This window comes from Notothenia rossii, assembly GCF_949606895.1.
Source record: "Notothenia rossii genome assembly, chromosome: 3".
NCBI lineage: Eukaryota > Metazoa > Chordata > Actinopteri > Perciformes > Nototheniidae > Notothenia > Notothenia rossii.
Window position 1 is genome coordinate 92,231,806 of NC_136901.1, and position 16,400 is coordinate 92,248,205.

Here is a 16,400-nt window from a genome sequence, read left to right on the forward strand (position 1 = left end):
TGATGTTTAAAACATGTGTTGTTTCCACAGACAGAGAGCAGAGTCTCCAGTCCCCAGCTGTCTGTCTCTGAAGAGTGACTGGTCTATGGGGAAACCTATAGACTTCAGCAATGACCCTGGACCCTCAGACACAAAGTAAGAGTCTGTTTCTACTGTAACCTGACCTGAAGAGGATTCAGTTTTTATGTAATCTAATATATTAAACTGTTCTTTAATGATATCCTGTCAGCAGTTTGTAAAGGAAACACGCAGCAGAGTACAGCAAGCTAACATGATTTGAGGATAATTCAATATGCAATTATATTATCATTGTATCTGTGGTATAAAATGGTTTTAGAGCAAACATGTTGATAAATACTGATTTAAAAACTAAATATATATCATCCAAAACATTATTTAACTACTTGGGCATGTTTATGATATGTCTTTTTAAGATGTTTATTAATAATAGTAATCACCTGGTGAGCTGGTTGAGTTTAGCATTAGCAGATATAACAGAGTTTAAGAGATTACATGTAGAGTCAATGCAAAGACCCAGATCCGTGCCTGGCAACACGAAGGAAGTGAAGATGGGAAATTCATATCACCTGCGTATTCGTGCAGCGTGACACATTTCAACTTGAGTGTAAAGTCTGTGACGCTCTGTTACAAAAAGCTGTCAGTGTTGAGATTGTGCTCCTGTGGTCTCTGACGGTCTGAGGGGAATCAGAGAGGAGAACAGAGCTCTACAGCAGCTCATATTCAATCAGGGTTATTCATGTTCCTGTTTAAACCAGAGACTGTCTGTGGTGCTAACTATATAGTCACTGCTGTACGTATGACTACATGAAGTTCTTCTGAGGGCTGATGGAGCAGCTACAATGTTAGCCTAGCTTTAATCAAACCCATCTCATTCAGAAAACAAACATTTGTAAATGTTGATGCTCGTTGTGTTGGAGACAGACCTGACAAAGCTTTAACTCAGTATCAAATCAGTATCATTCTGTTATTATTTAGGCATCCTTTCCAGATGTTTATTGCTATGAATTCACAGCAGATTCTCTGTAAGTTGGGTTTATAAAGCACCAGGTTAATACAGCTGTGTGTCTTAGTAGATGCAGTGAACTTGTGCTCCTCTGGGGGATGTCATGAATCCAGACAGGATGCTCTTTGGTTTCATGATCATGTGAATTGTAAGCTATCTACCTGATCACAAAGGTATATTGTTTAGACCTTTTTTTAAATATCAAACTAGAATGTTCCCCCTTGTTGTACCTTTGGTGATAATCAGCTCCCCTAAAGTGCTATAAAGGATGTGCTCATCTCCACAGAGGGAAGAGGAAGAGTGGTGTTCCTGTGGAGGAGCAGCTGTCCAGCTGTGCTCTGTGTCAGGACGTCCTGAAGGATCCAGTCTCTACCAGCTGTGGACACTGGTTCTGCAGACAGTGCATCACCTCATACTGGGAGCAGAGACCTCCATCAGGAGAACCCTCCTGTCCCCAGTGTGGAGAAAGATCCAGAACCAGAGCTGGCCTGCAGACAGCCAGTCAGAGCAGCTCTGTACGAGGTAAGAGGCCGAACTCATGCAGCGTCTTATTCCTCTTCCTGGTTCCTTTGGTCTGGATGAGGTATTCTGTTGTAGAGCAGAGACATTAAGCTGTTTGCAAAACATTTCCACTCTGTCTGTTTTTGTTAGTTTGATTGTTAGATTCTCAAAAGCATTTCCTGATTCTCTCCTGTTCCCTTCTCTTCCAGCAGATAGTGGTCTGCAGGAGGTTCTAGATGAACATAGGCTCAGTCTGAGGAGGAGATGTGAACGTGTGACTGAAGGAACTGATCAAAGTGAAACCCTCCTCAACAGCATCTTCACTGAGCTCTACATCACACAAGGCCTGAGTGAAGAGGTTAATACCCAACATGAGGTGAGGCAGCTGGAGACAGCTTCCAAGAAGGAGACCCTCCATGACACTCCAATCAAGTGCCAGGACATCTTTAAAGCCTCACCTGACCAACAGACTCTCATCAGAGCGGTCCTGACCAACGGAGTCGCTGGAGTTGGAAAAAGCTTCTCAGTGCAGAAGTTCACTCTGGACTGGGCCGAGGGTTTGGGAAACCAAGATGTCAGTCTGGTGATCCCGCTCTCCTTCAGGGAGCTGAACCTGATCAAAGGTGAGCAGTACAGTCTTCTCAGGCTGCTCCATGTTTTCCATCCAACCTTACAGAAGCTCACAGCAGAGCAGCTGGCTGTCTGCAAAGTGCTGCTCATCTTTGACGGCCTGGATGAAAGCAGACTTTCTCTGGACTTCAGAAACAATGAGGTTGTGTCTGATGTCTCTCAGCAGTCCTCAGTCAACGTGCTGCTGACAAACCTCATCAGGGGGAAGCTGCTTCCCTCGGCTCTCGTCTGGATAACTTCCAGACCTGCAGCGGCCAATCAGATCCCTCCTGAGTGTGTGGACAGGGTGACAGAAGTACGAGGCTTCACTGACGCCCAGAAGGAGGAGTACTTCAGGAGGAGATCGAGTGATGAAGACCTGTCCAGCAGAATCATCTCTCACATCAAGAGCTCCAGGAGCCTCCACATCATGTGTCTGATCCCAGTCTTCTGCTGGATCACTGCTGCAGTTTTGGACCACATGTTGACTACAGACCAGAGAGGAGAGCTGCCCCAGACCCTCACTGACATGTACTCACACTTCCTGCTGGTCCAGACCAAGAGGAAGAAGCAGAAGTATGAAGAGGGACATGAGACGAGTCCACAGCAGCTGACGGACGCTGACAGGGAGCTTCTCCTGAAGCTGGGGAGGCTGGCGTTTGAACATCTGGAGAAAGGACACATCATGTTCTACCAAGAAGACCTGCAGCGCTGTGGTCTTGATGTCACCGAGGCCTTGGTGCACTCAGGACTTTGTACAGAGATCTTCAGAAGAGAGAGTGTGATCTTCCAGAAAACAGTCTACTGCTTTGTTCATCTGAGCATTCAGGAGTTTCTGGCTGCAGTCTACATGTTCCACTGTTACACCATCAGAGACACAGAGGTACTGAAGGACTTCCTGCAGGGAGACTGGCCCTATGAGAACAGTGAAAACAGAGATCAGGATTACCCATCCCTGGATGTCTTCCTGAAGGGAGCCATGGAGAAATCCCTCAGAAGTAAAAATGGCCACCTGGACCTGTTTGTCCGCTTTCTCCACGGCCTCTCTCTGAAGTCCAACCAGAGACTGTTAGGAGGCCTGCTGGGTCGCACAGGCAAGCGTCCAAAGATCATCCAGAGACTCTTCAGAGGCCAGCTGGGTCGCACAGACATCCAGAGAGCCATCAACAACCTGAAGAAGATGAGCAGTGGTGAAATCTCTCCTGACAGGATGATCAACATCTTCCACTGTCTGACAGAGATGAAGGACCTCTCAGTACATCAGAAGATCACAGAGTTCCTGAAGTCAGAGAACAGATCAAAGGAAAAACTCTCTGTGATCCACTGCTCTGCTCTGGCCTACATGCTGCAGATGTCAGAGGAGGTTATGGATGAGTTGGACCTGGAGAAGTACCACACATCACAGGAGGGACGACTGAGACTGATTCCAGCTGTGAGGAACTGCAGGAAGGCCAAGTAAGTCCAGATGTGATTCACTTTATAAACTAATCAGGAGTTTAATTATTCAAATAAACACTATAACATTTCTGATGTTTAAACACTGAGAGCAAAATAAACCAACACTGTTCTTCTATTTATTTATAATAATAGTTAAACTGAAGCGTTCCTCTCTTCGTATTGAGTGATGGAGGCGACATGTCAAACACATGAAGGACTCTAGAGGTTCCTCAGCATGTGATCACACCACACAGCAGGACTTACAGTTATCACAGAAAGATGTTATTATTACTTTCTAGTAGTTTCTTTGTCATCAAACAGACACACGTTTTCATCACAATGTGTTGGAGTTTAATTCACATTTAAATACATCTCTAATATTCAAGTGATTTATTTAAAGGTCACCTATTGTGCAAAATCCTCTTCTTCGTGTCTCTCCTACATCAACATGTGTCCCCTCTTCTTCATGTCTCTTCTACATCAACATGTGTCCCCTCTTCTCCATGTCTCCTCTACATCAACATGTGTCCCCTCTTCTCCATGTCTCTTCTACATCAACATGTGTCCCCTCTTTTCCATGTCTCTTCTACATCAACATGTGTCCCCTCTTCTCCATGTCTCTTCTACATCAACATGTGTCCCCTCTTCTTCATGTCTCTTCTACATCAACATGTGTCCCCTCTTTTCCATGTTTCTTCTACATCAACATGTGTCCCCTCTTCATGTCTCTTCTACATCAACATGTGTCCCCTCTTCTTCATGTCTCTCCTACATCAACATGTGTCCCCTCTTCTTCATGACTCTTCTACATCAACACGTGTCCCCTCTTCATGTCTCTTCTACATCAACATGTGTCCCCTCTTCATGTCTCTTCTACATCAACATGTGTCCCCTCTTCTTCATGTCTCTTCTACATTAACACGTGTCCCCTCTTCATGTCTCTTCTACATCAACATGTGTCCCCTCCTCTTCATGTCTCTTCTACATCAACATGTGTCCCCTCTTCATGTCTCTTCTACATCAACATGTGTCCCCTCTTCTTCATGTCTCTTCTACATCAACATGTGTCCCCTCTTCATGTCTCTTCTACATCAACATGTGTCCCCTCTTCTTCATGTCTCTTCTACATCAACATGTGTCCCCTCTTCTTCATGTCTCTTCTACATCAACATGTGTCCCCTCTTCTTCATGTCTCTTCTACATCCAAATGTGTCCCCTCTTCTCCATGTCTCTTCTTCATCAACATGTGTCCCCTCTTCTTCATGTCTCTTCTACATCAACATGTGTCCCCTCTTCTTCATGTCTCTTCTACATCAACATGTGTCCCCTCTTCTCCATGTCTCTTCTACATCAACATGTGTCCCCTCTTCTTCATGTCTCTTCTTCATCAACATGTGTCCCCTCTTCTCCATGTCTCTTCTACATCAACATGTGTTCCCTCTTCTTCATGTCTCTTCTACAACAACATGTGTCCCCTCTTCTTCATGTCTCCTCTACATCAACATGTGTCCCCTCTTCTCCATGTCTCTTCTTCATCAACATGTGTCCCCTCTTCTTCATGTCTCTTCTACATCAACATGTGTCCCCTCTTTTTCATGTCTCTTCTACATCAACATGTGTCCCCTCTTCTCCTTGTCTCTTCTACATCAACATGTGTTCCCTCTTCTTCATGTCTCTTCTACATCAACATGTGTCCACTCTTCTTCATCAACATGTGTCCCCTCTTCTTCATCTCTCTACTACATCAACATGTGTCCCCTCTTCTTCATGTCTCTTCTACATCAACATGTGTCCCCTCTTTTTCATGTCTCTTCTACATCAACATGTGTCCCCTCTTCTTCATGTCTCTTCTACATCAACATGTGTCCCCTCTTCTTCATGTCTCTTCTACATCAACATGTGTCCCCTCTTCTTCATGTCTCTTTTACATCAACATGTGTCCCCTCCTCTTCATGTCTCTACTACATCAACATGTGTCCCCTCTTTTTCATGTCTCTTCTACATCAACATGTGTCCCCTCTTCTTCATGTCTCTTCTACATCAACATGTGTCCCTTCTTCTCCATGTCTCTACTACGTCAACATGTGTCCCCTCTTCTTCATGTCTCTTCTACGTCAACATGTGTCCCCTCCTCTTCATGTGTCTTCTACATCAACATGTGTCCCCTCTTCTTCATGTCTCTTCTACATCAACACGTGTCCCCTCTTCTTCATGTCTCTTCTACATCAACATGTGTCCCCTCTTCTTCATGTCTCTTCTACATCAACATGTGTCCCCTCTTCTTCATGTCTCTTCTACATCAACATGTGTCCCCTCTTCTCCATGTCTCTTCTACATCAACATGTGTCCCCTCTTCTTCATGTCTCTTCTACATCAACATGTGTCCCCTCTTCTCCATGTCTCTTCTACATCAACATGTGTCCCCTCTGTGGAAAGAGACTCTGAAAGTTTCAGGAACAAAGATTCTCTCTCTTTTTGATCAATTTCTATAAAAACCTGTCTGAAAATGAGCTGATCAGATTTTGGCCACTTTGTGATGTCATAACGATGTGTTGGCTTGTGTAACCATTAGCCAATCACCAACCAAGGTAACACCCCACCCCCCTTATCACCTGAATCTCCTCCTAGAGCTCCATTGAGTTCTTTGTAACCAAATGTCTCTCAGAGGGGCGTGGGGAGGGGCTCCTTTTTTTCATCTAAAGTAACAGACAGAAAATCAGCACTTTGGAAACAGAGCTGAAACAGAGGGGATTATGGGTAATGCTGCAATGATCTGTTTTGTGTTTCAGCCAATCAGAGACAGGTTCTGTATATATCTGAGACCTGTGATATATTGATGAGAAACAGTTTAATAGGGGATCTTTTAATTTCTGTTTCTTTTGGTAACAGTCAGTGACAGCAGGAGCACAGACATGTGATCAGATCACACTGACAACTCATTCAACTCTACTATAATATATTATGATATATTATATAAAATGGACTGACAGCAAATCTCAATCAGAACATTTCAAATATGTTTTCATCAAATGCTTCAAGTTAATATAATGTTTCCTCTTGTTTTAACACATGTTGTAATATATGTGTTATTATAGACTTACTGGCTGTGGACTCTCAGAGACTCAATGTGAAGTCTTGGCCTCAGCTCTGAAGTCGGACCCCTCCCATCTCAGAGATCTGGACCTGAGTCTCAACACTCTGAAGGATTCAGGAGTGGAGCTGCTGAGTTCTGGACTAAAGAGTCCAAACTGCAGACTGGAGGCTCTCAGGTCAGTTCACTGACTGCAGTTCATACAGATCTGTTTGTGTTTATGATTTTCTGAATTTGAACAAATACATTTTAATTGTTATTTCTTCCATGTTTGCTAATGACTGAATATTGATCAGAGTAACAAAGAGAAGGTGAATGTGTGAGGGAGAGAGTTTGAGCTTCCACAGACTCACCCTGTGCTCCATGAGTCAGTGGAGATGCTGTCAGTACTGATGAGCTGTGAGGGAGATGAAGGAGTTGTGTGTTATGTTCACATTTCACACCCTTTGGTAATGTTCGGGTCAAATTGACCCGGGACATATTTCAGGGTTTCAAAAAAATACAGAACTAAATTCAACATGCACATTTCCTTATATATATTGTCTTTAACTCATTCCCCAACAATATAAATGAAATATATGATTAGTTTTTGAAAATACTCTTTGCTAGATCAAAGTGTCCATGGTTTTTTGTGTTAAAAATATCATTTATGTTAAAAAAAAAAAACATACACTGTAATAAAAACTAGGTTTACATTTTGCTCATGCTTTTCTAGGACAAATGTAAATGAAACATTTTTTCATTAATGTTTGTTATTTTTAATCTGTCATATAATAATCAAAGCCCTGAAGGAAATAAAGCAATTTAGCAGCAATTAAAACACAAGAACCACACATCCAAAAGTGTTTGGCTGTGAAATAGAGAGAGAAGGAAACATCCATATAAATGACATAGAACAGATATAAACACAAAGCAAATCAAAACAATTAACAGTCACTATTCATAAAATACAGTATATCCAAAAAAGATATTGATGAAGTGACGCTGCAGAACATCATGTGAGTCAATGGGCAAGTCTGTTTAGGAAACACATGGTGTAGAACCTCTTCCTGTGTATAGCACAGGTGTACTTGTTGCAGTTGCTGCATGTAGTCTGTGTCTTGGAGTCCTTTGAGGGTCCACAGACCTAACAGCTGGCTGTGGGGGTCTTCCAGAAGCTGGCTGTGGGGGTTATCCAGCAGCTGGCTCTGAGTCAAGTTCATCTTCCAATTCGCTGTCAAATTCTGAGTTTACCTCCACATTATCCTCGTCTTCAGAAATGTCTTCCTGTTCCACTTCACCGTGTTCTTCTAATGCATTCCACTCACTCTCCTCCATTATTAGCTCCAAGGCTCTGAGCAGAATATCTTTCGGCCATTTTGTTGGTAGATAATTGAAGTTCTGCACTTCACTGTAACTACACTGATGTCTCTGATTAGTCCCTCCTCCGGCGTGCAGGTGCGAGGGGGACAGTGTGAGAAAATGTAAAATGTTTCTAATGTTCTAGGATAGTTTTGTGTACAAACTACAAAGGGTAGAGATCAAGGGAAAACAGGATCAAACAGCTTCTGTGTGTGTGTGTGTGTGTGTGTGTGTGTGTGTGTGTGTGTGTGTGTGTGTGTGTGTGTGTGTGTGTGTGTGTGTGTGTGTGTGTGTGTGTGTGTGTGTGTGTGTGTGTGTGTGTGTGTGTGTGTGTGTGTGTGTGTGTGTGTGTGTGTGTGTGTGTGTGTGTGTGTGTGTGTGTGTGTGTGTGTGTGTGTGTGTGTGTGTGTGTGTGTGTGTGTGTGTGTGTGTGTGTGTGTGTGTGTGTGTGTGTGTGTGTGTGTGTGTGTGTGTGTGTGTGTGTGTGTGTGTGTGTGTGTTGCATCCGGGTCAGATCCTAACCTCTTATGAAGGACATAAATGCGGGTGGAAATTTTTTCATAAGTGGAAAAAATTAAAAACAATTCCACATGTCCTTCACAATAAATAAAGCACCGGCCATTGAGTTTCAGGTTGTACAAAAATGTCCTTATATTTTTGAAAATGGAAATCGGGTCAATTTGACCCGAACACACATCTGATCAAAGTTAAAGATCCGGATTATCAGTGGATTGTTTCTAAATCATCTCTGACATTAAAACCCTGTTTAACTCTGAACAGATTATTAAACCTGGAGTTATTTCAAACAGGAACTTTTTTTTCTAAAGTTACATCATGTTTTCTTTATTCAGGGTGAGGGGCTGCTGGTTGTCAGAGATCAGCTGTTCTGCTCTGATCTCAGCTCTGAAGTCCAACATCCATCTGAGAGATCTGGACCTGAGTAAGAACGCTCTGCAGGATTCAGGAGTGGAGCTGCTGAGAGATCTTCTGGAGAGTCCAGACTGCAGACTGGAGACTCTCAGGTCAGTTCACTGACTCTCTGTTACTGCTGGAGATCTCACATGTTTCATTAGTTATTCAACTTATTCTTCTACATATATATAACATCCATACGTTTGTAAATGTTGTTTATTCACATTTGTATTTCTCTAAATGTAGTCTGCAGTCATAACAGTTGATTGTTTCCTAAAGAAACTATTATTCTTCCACTGTTAGTTGTTAAAGTAAATGTATGTTTTCTTTAGTAAATGGTCTGAATAAAGAAGGTCCTCTGAACTAATATTAGTTTTACATAAAGTTGACTTTGTGACATAGAAATGTTTATGTTCCCAATAGGGCTTCACGATTTGGTAAAAAAGTCATATTGAGATTATTGTGGACAATATTGTGATTTGTGATTGAATGAACAAAGTGTAATATGTACTTGGTCAGGGAAAGGAAAGAGCACAGACAAATGATCATTTTGAAATCTGTATTTCTCAAAGAATCATAAATAAATACAACAGCAATATCTGAGTAGTAGGCTACTGTTTGAAAATAACTTGGAATTTGACAAAATAAAATAAATACCAAAATATATCTTCTTGAAAATAAAGGTTTTCTCTGCATACTTTCTGCACTACTATCCAGTAAATATAAGAACACATGCACATGTTCATTAAATAAGACATCTGGATGCCCAAACAAATGAACCTGAAAAGGATATTGCATTGTTTTTGTTACTTTCATTGCTATTGTATACATTTCTGAAGTGTAATTTAACTCAACTTCCTGTTTTATTTAGACATGCTTTTATTTTGAAGGCGACTTTGCCTATTAGCAGGAAGCTACTGTTCCCAAAGAAAAACACTTGACGGAGATGAACGGAGATAAAGTACAGACATTAACGGAGATATCTACATTTAAATACGGCGATATCAAAAGAAAGAGTTTACATTAAAGTATTAGCAAGAGGCACAAGGTTAGTGTTCACTGATATAAACATGTGTCCTGATTCGTTTATACTGTTTTATAACTTCACGGTTCACTTGTTTAATGGTTTGCTAAAGTGATGCTAATATGGATGAACCTTAACTATATTTGTTGTTTTGTGTCTTTGTGTAGCTCTTAAGTTGATTTTTTGAGTTTTCAATAAATTAGAAATCATCAGTCAAGTGTACGACCATCTTTCGGAGGGATGTGCTACACTTGGTGTTCCGGTTTCCTGTTGTTAGCATTCCAGCTTCACAGTAGCATGCAGCTAGCACGTTCTTGTGTTTGTAGTTAAATGGAAAATAAAGTGTGGAGTTCCATATTAAACACACCGCCTCCGACTCCCATTCATCGGCTCTACACCACGCACATTTCATTATTTAATTAAATCACAGCCTGTTGCGGTTATGTAATCGCACAAGCTGATATCGCGATTCGATTAATCGTGCAGCCCTAGTTCCCAATTATTTAGATGTGTTTTCACAGATAATAAACAGAAGGCTGATATAAAGATGATCCTCAATAACAGAATGACGGTCACTGTTATTCAGGGAAAGATCATTGATTAGGACGCAGTAATGATGAGCTGCATATTTCAGACCTGAACATCTGACTGGATTATAAACTGATTTTTATCCTCATCATGTTTTCTTTATTCAGTCTGGAGAGATGCAGTTTGTCAGAGATCAGCTGTTCTGCTCTGGCCTCAGCTCTGAAGTCCAACATCCATCTGAGAGATCTGGACCTGAGTGGGAACGCTCTGAAGGATTCAGGAGTGGAGCTGCTGAGAGATCTTCTGGAGAGTCCAGACTGCAGACTGGAGACCCTCAGGTCAGTTCACTGACTCTCTCTTACTGCTGGAGGTCTCACATGTTTCATTAGTTATTCAACTTATTCTTCTACATATATATAACATCCATACGTTTGTAAATGTTGTTTATTCACATTTGTATTTCTCTAAATGTAGTCTGCAGTCATAACAGTTGATTGTTTCCTAAAGAAACTATTATTCTTCCACTGTTAGTTGTTAAAGTAAATGTATGTTTTCTTTAGTAAATGGTCTGAATAAAGAAGGTCCTCTGAACTAATATTAGTTTTACATAAAGTTTACTTTGTGACATAGAAATGTTGATGTTCCCAATAGGGCTTCACGATTTGGTGAAAAAGTCATATTGAGATTATTGTGGACAATATTGAGATGTGTGATTGAATTAACAAAGTGTAAAATGTACTTGGTCAGGGAAAGGAAAGAGCACAGACAAATGATCATTTTGAGATCTGTATTCCTCAAAGAATCATAAACAAATACAACAACAACAATATCTGAGTAGTAGGCTACTGTTTGAAAATAACTTAGAAATTGACAAAATAAAATAAATACCAAAATATATCTTCTTTGAAAATAAAGGTTTTCTCTGCATACTTTCTGCACTACTATCCAGTAAATATAAGAACACATGCACATGTTCATTAAATAAGACATCTGGATGCCCAAACAAATGAGGCTGTAACAGAGAAAAGAGCAAGTAACAAAATGGGGCATATTTAGTAGGGGTGCACCGAATAGGAAACAGTTGGCCGAAAACCGAATGCCGAAAGGCCGAAAATGATTAATAGAAATATATATATATAATGTATACGTTTTTTACCAATGTTGTTCAGCTGCCTGATTATGGAAAAAGACATGATTATGGCAAAACTTAACTTAAATAATAATCACTATTATGGGTCCATAAAACATTTATTCAGCACTTTTGAATGCATACAGTACATTCATTCCAAGTCAAGTGCATTTTCTTTTCTCTGTAGGATAACTACAACAAAGTGCATTCAGAACAAAGTCAAGGTGCTTTAAAACTACATAAACATCTAGGCCAGTAGGCCTACAACAAAATAGTGTAAATAAAGACTGTAACAGCCAGGCCTCCAACAACAACAAATGCACCTATAAGTGCATGCATACAAATGTGCAAACTGGATAAATCCACATGAATGTATCTATTTACAAATGAAATTACAATTCAATTTCAAGAATCTGCAAATAAGGTGGTCTGTCCTCATGAGCAATGTAAACAACATTGTATCATTTAGATACCGAAAGTACAATATATTGAACACTGTGCTGCTGTCATTTCCCCCTAATGATAACCTGAGATGGTGAATTATAACTCACAATGAAAATGGTTCAGGAAAGTGGGTATAGAGTAGACATGTAGAACTAGATAAGCTTATGATAAGCCAGCCTTGTCTACTGATTAAGGAAAAGTGGGAGGGTCTTTTTAATGAACAGTAGCTTCTCTGCTTTATCAGCCATAAGTCTGTTCCTCTTCTCATCAAGCACATGAGAGGCAGCGCTGAACAGTCTCTCGCTGTCAGTGCTTGTGATTTGATCTTACTCCGCATATTTGTCCAGGTGTTTTGATTTCAAGTGGTGGAGTAATCCCGAAGTGGTGAAAGTCTTTGCAATTACACCCCCTCGAGAAATGTCAGCTGAACACATTTTACAAATCGCAATCCGCGCCTCTCTCTCTGATATTTTTAAATATCTCCAAGCGCCAGACATGTTGGCTGTGAGCCAGCCGCGAGCATGGTCGCGCGCCGTGCTTGTTGCCGCGTTTTGATTACGTCATCACAACAACACGTTAGCTTACCAACGTAACCCTGTTCCCTGACATTCGGTGATATTTTTTCGGTGCTAAAACCCTTTCGGCCGAAAACCGAAAGGGCCTTTTTAACCATTTTCGGCCGATAATTTTCGGCGGCCGAATATTCGGTGCATCCCTAATATTTAATGTAACCTCTACAATTGGAACAACATTTTTGTTAAATAAAAGTGATACCCAAAGTAACGCCATATTACAGATGGAGCAATATTTTTAGCCACCAATGAACCTGAAAAGGATATTGCATTGATTTTGTTACTTTCATTGCTATTGTATACATTTCTTGAGTGTAATTTAACTCAACTTCCTGTTTTATTTAGACATGCTTTTATTTTGAAGGCGACTTTGCCTATTAGCAGGAAGCTCCTGTTCCCAAAGAAAAAAACTTGACAGAGATGAACGGAGATAAAGTACAGACATTAACGGAGATATCTACATTTAAATACGGCGACATCAAAAGAAAGAGTTTACATTAAAGTATTAGCAAGAGGCACAAGGTTAGTGTTCACTGATATAAACATGTGTCCTGATTCGTTTATACTGTTTTATAACTTTGCGGTTCACTTGTTTAATGGTTTGCTAAAGTGATGCTAATATGGATGAAGCTTAACTATAGTTGTTGTTTTGTGTCTTTGTGTAGCTCTTACGTTAATTTTTGGAGTTTTCAATAAATGAGAAATCATCAGTCAAGTGTACGACCATCTTTTGGAGGGATGTGCTACACTTGGTGTTCCGGTTTCCTGTTGTTAGCATTCCAGCTTCACAGTAGCATGCAGCTAGCACGTTCTTGTGTTTGTAGTTAAATGGAAAATAAAGTGTGGAGTTCCATATTAAACACACCGCCTCCGACTCCCATTCATCGGCTCTACACCACGCACATTTGATTATTTAATTAAATCACAGCCTGTTGCGGTTATGTAATCGCACAAGCTGATATCGCGATTGCGATTCGATTAATCGTGCAGCCCTAGTTCCCAATCATTTAGACGTGTTTTCACAGATAATAAACAGAAGGCTGATATAAAGATGATCCTCAATAACAGAATGACGGTCACTGTTATTCAGGGAAAGATCATTGATTAGGACGCAGTAATGATGAGCTGCACATTTCAGACCTGAACATCTGACTGGATTATAAACTGATTTTTATCCTCATCATGTTTTCTTTATTCAGACTGGAGAGCTGCAGCTTGTCAGAGATCAGCTGTTCTGTTCTGGCCTCAGCTCTGAAGTCCAACATCCATCTGAGAGATCTGGACCTGAGTAACAACGCTCTGAAGGATTCAGGAGTGGAGCTGCTGAGAGATCTTCTGGAGGGTCCAGACTGCAGACTGGAGACTCTCAGGTCAGTTCACTGACTCTCTGTTACTGCTGGAGGTCTCACATGTTTCATTAGTTATTCAACTTATTCTTCTACATATATATAACATCCATACGTTTGTAAATGTTGTTTTGTTCACATTTGTATATCTCTAAATGTAATCTGCAGTCATAACAGTTGATTGTTTCCTAAAGAAACTATTATTCTTCCACTGTTAGTTGTTAAAGTAAATGTATGTTTTCTTTAGTAAATGGTCTGAATAAAGAAGGTCCTCTGAACTAATATTAGTTTTACATAAAGTTTACTTTGTGACATAGAAATGTTTATGTTCCCAATAGGGCTTCACGATTTGGTGAAAAAGTCATATTGAGATTATTGTGGACAATATTGTGATTTGTGATTGAATGAACAAAGTGTAATATGTGCTTGGTCAGGGAAAGGAAAGAGCACAGACAAATGATCATTTTGAAATCTGTATTTCTCAAAGAATCGTAAACAAATACAACAACAGCAATATCTGAGTAGTAGGCTACTGTTTGAAAATAACTTAGAATTTGACAAAATAAAATAAATACCAAAATATATCTTCTTTGAAAATAAAGGTTTTCTCTGCATACTTTCTGCACTACTATCCAGTAAATATAAGAACACATGCACATGTTCATTAAATAAGACATCTGGACGCCCAAACAAATGAACCTGAAAAGGATATTGCATTGTTTGTGTTAATTTCATTGCTATTGTATACATTTCTTAAGTGTAATTTAACTCAACTTCCTGTTTTATTTAGACATGCTTTTATTTTGAAGGCGACTTTGCCTATTAACAGGAAGCTACTGTTCCCAAAGAAAAACACTTGACGGAGATGAACGGAGATAAAGTACAGACATTAACGGAGATATCTACATTTAAATACGGCGATATCAAAAGAAAGAGTTTACATTAAAGTATTAGCAAGAGGCACAAGGTTAGTGTTAACTGATATAAACATGTGTCCTGATTCGTTTATACTGTTTTATAACTTCACGGTTCACTTGTTTAATGGTTTGCTAAGGTGATGCTAATATGGATGAAACTTAACTGTAGTTGTTGTTTTGTGTCTTTGTGTAGCTCTTACGTTGATTTTTGGAGTTTTCAATAAATGAGAAATCATCAGTCAAGTGTACGACCATCTTTCGGAGGGATGTGCTACACTTGGTGTTCCGGTTTCCTGTTGTTAGCATTCCAGCTTCACAGTAGCATGCAGCTAGCACGTTCTTGTGTTTGTAGTTAAATGGAAAATAAAGTGTGGAGTTCCATATTAAACACACCGCCTCCGACTCCCATTCATCGGCTCAACACCACGCACATTTCATTATTTAATTAAATCACAGCCTGTTGCGGTTATGTAATCGCATAAGCTGGTATTGCGATTCGATTAATCGTGCAGCCCTAGTTCCCAATCATTTAGATGTGTTTTCACAGATAATAAACAGAAGGCTGATATAAAGATGATCCTCAATAACAGAATGACGGTCACTGTTATTCAGGGAAAGATCATTGATTAGGACGCAGTAATGATGAGCTGCACATTTCAGACCTGAACATCTGACTGGATTATAAACTGATTTTTATCCTCATCATGTTTTCTTTATTCAGACTGGAGAGATGCAGGTTGTCAGAGATCAGCTGTTCTGCTCTGGCCTCAGCTCTGAAGTCCAACATCCATCTGAGAGATCTGAACCTGAGTGGGAACGCTCTGCAGGATTCAGGAGTGGAGCTGCTGAGAGATCTTCTGGAGAGTCCAGACTGCAGACTGGAGACTCTCAGGTCAGTTCACTGACTCTCTGTTACTGCTGGAGGTCTCACATGTTTCATTAGTTATTCAACTTATTCTTCTACATATATATAACATCCATACGTTTGTAAATGTTGTTTTGTTCACATTTGTATTTCTCTAGATGTAGTCTGCAGTCATAACAGTTGATTGTTTCCTAAAGAAACTATTATTCTTCCACTGTTAGTTGTTAAAGTAAATGTATGTTTTCTTTAGTAAATGGTCTGAATAAAGAAGGTCCTCTGAACTAATATTAGTTTTACATAAAGTTGACTTTGTGACATAGAAATGTTTATGTTCCCAATAGGGCTTCACGATTTGGTGAAAAAGTCATATTGAGATTATTGTGGACAATATTGAGATTTGTGATTGAATCAGGTTCAGGTTATTTATTTGTACCCGTAGGTAGATTCTGTTTGCAGAGAAAAAGACACAAGGGTTCCATCCTGACACTAAAAACAAACACAAACAACACATCTCTAATAAAGGACAAGTAAAAGTACAAGTATACCCTGCTCAACCAAATCTCCAAATATTTGAAAAACATTTTAAGAAGGAAAACACTAGTACAAACATGGACATTCAAAATTCACAATTAAATAAATAAATAAAAATAGGCATCTGTG

At 40.0% G+C, this 16,400-nt stretch overlaps 1 protein-coding gene across 1 annotated transcript in view; it reads left to right on the plus strand.

Annotated features, from left to right (window-relative positions):
* LOC307030933 (uncharacterized protein) overlaps window positions 1-16,400 on the plus strand; it is a 354,919-nt gene that overhangs the window by 337,725 nt on the left and 794 nt on the right. Inside the window, exons 30-32 of the mRNA XM_079667564.1 lie at window positions 10,635-10,805; window positions 13,812-13,982; window positions 15,597-15,767. Coding sequence (XP_079523690.1) covers window positions 10,635-10,805; window positions 13,812-13,982; window positions 15,597-15,767 — 513 coding nt within the window. The remainder of the gene's footprint in view (window positions 1-10,634; window positions 10,806-13,811; window positions 13,983-15,596; window positions 15,768-16,400) is intronic.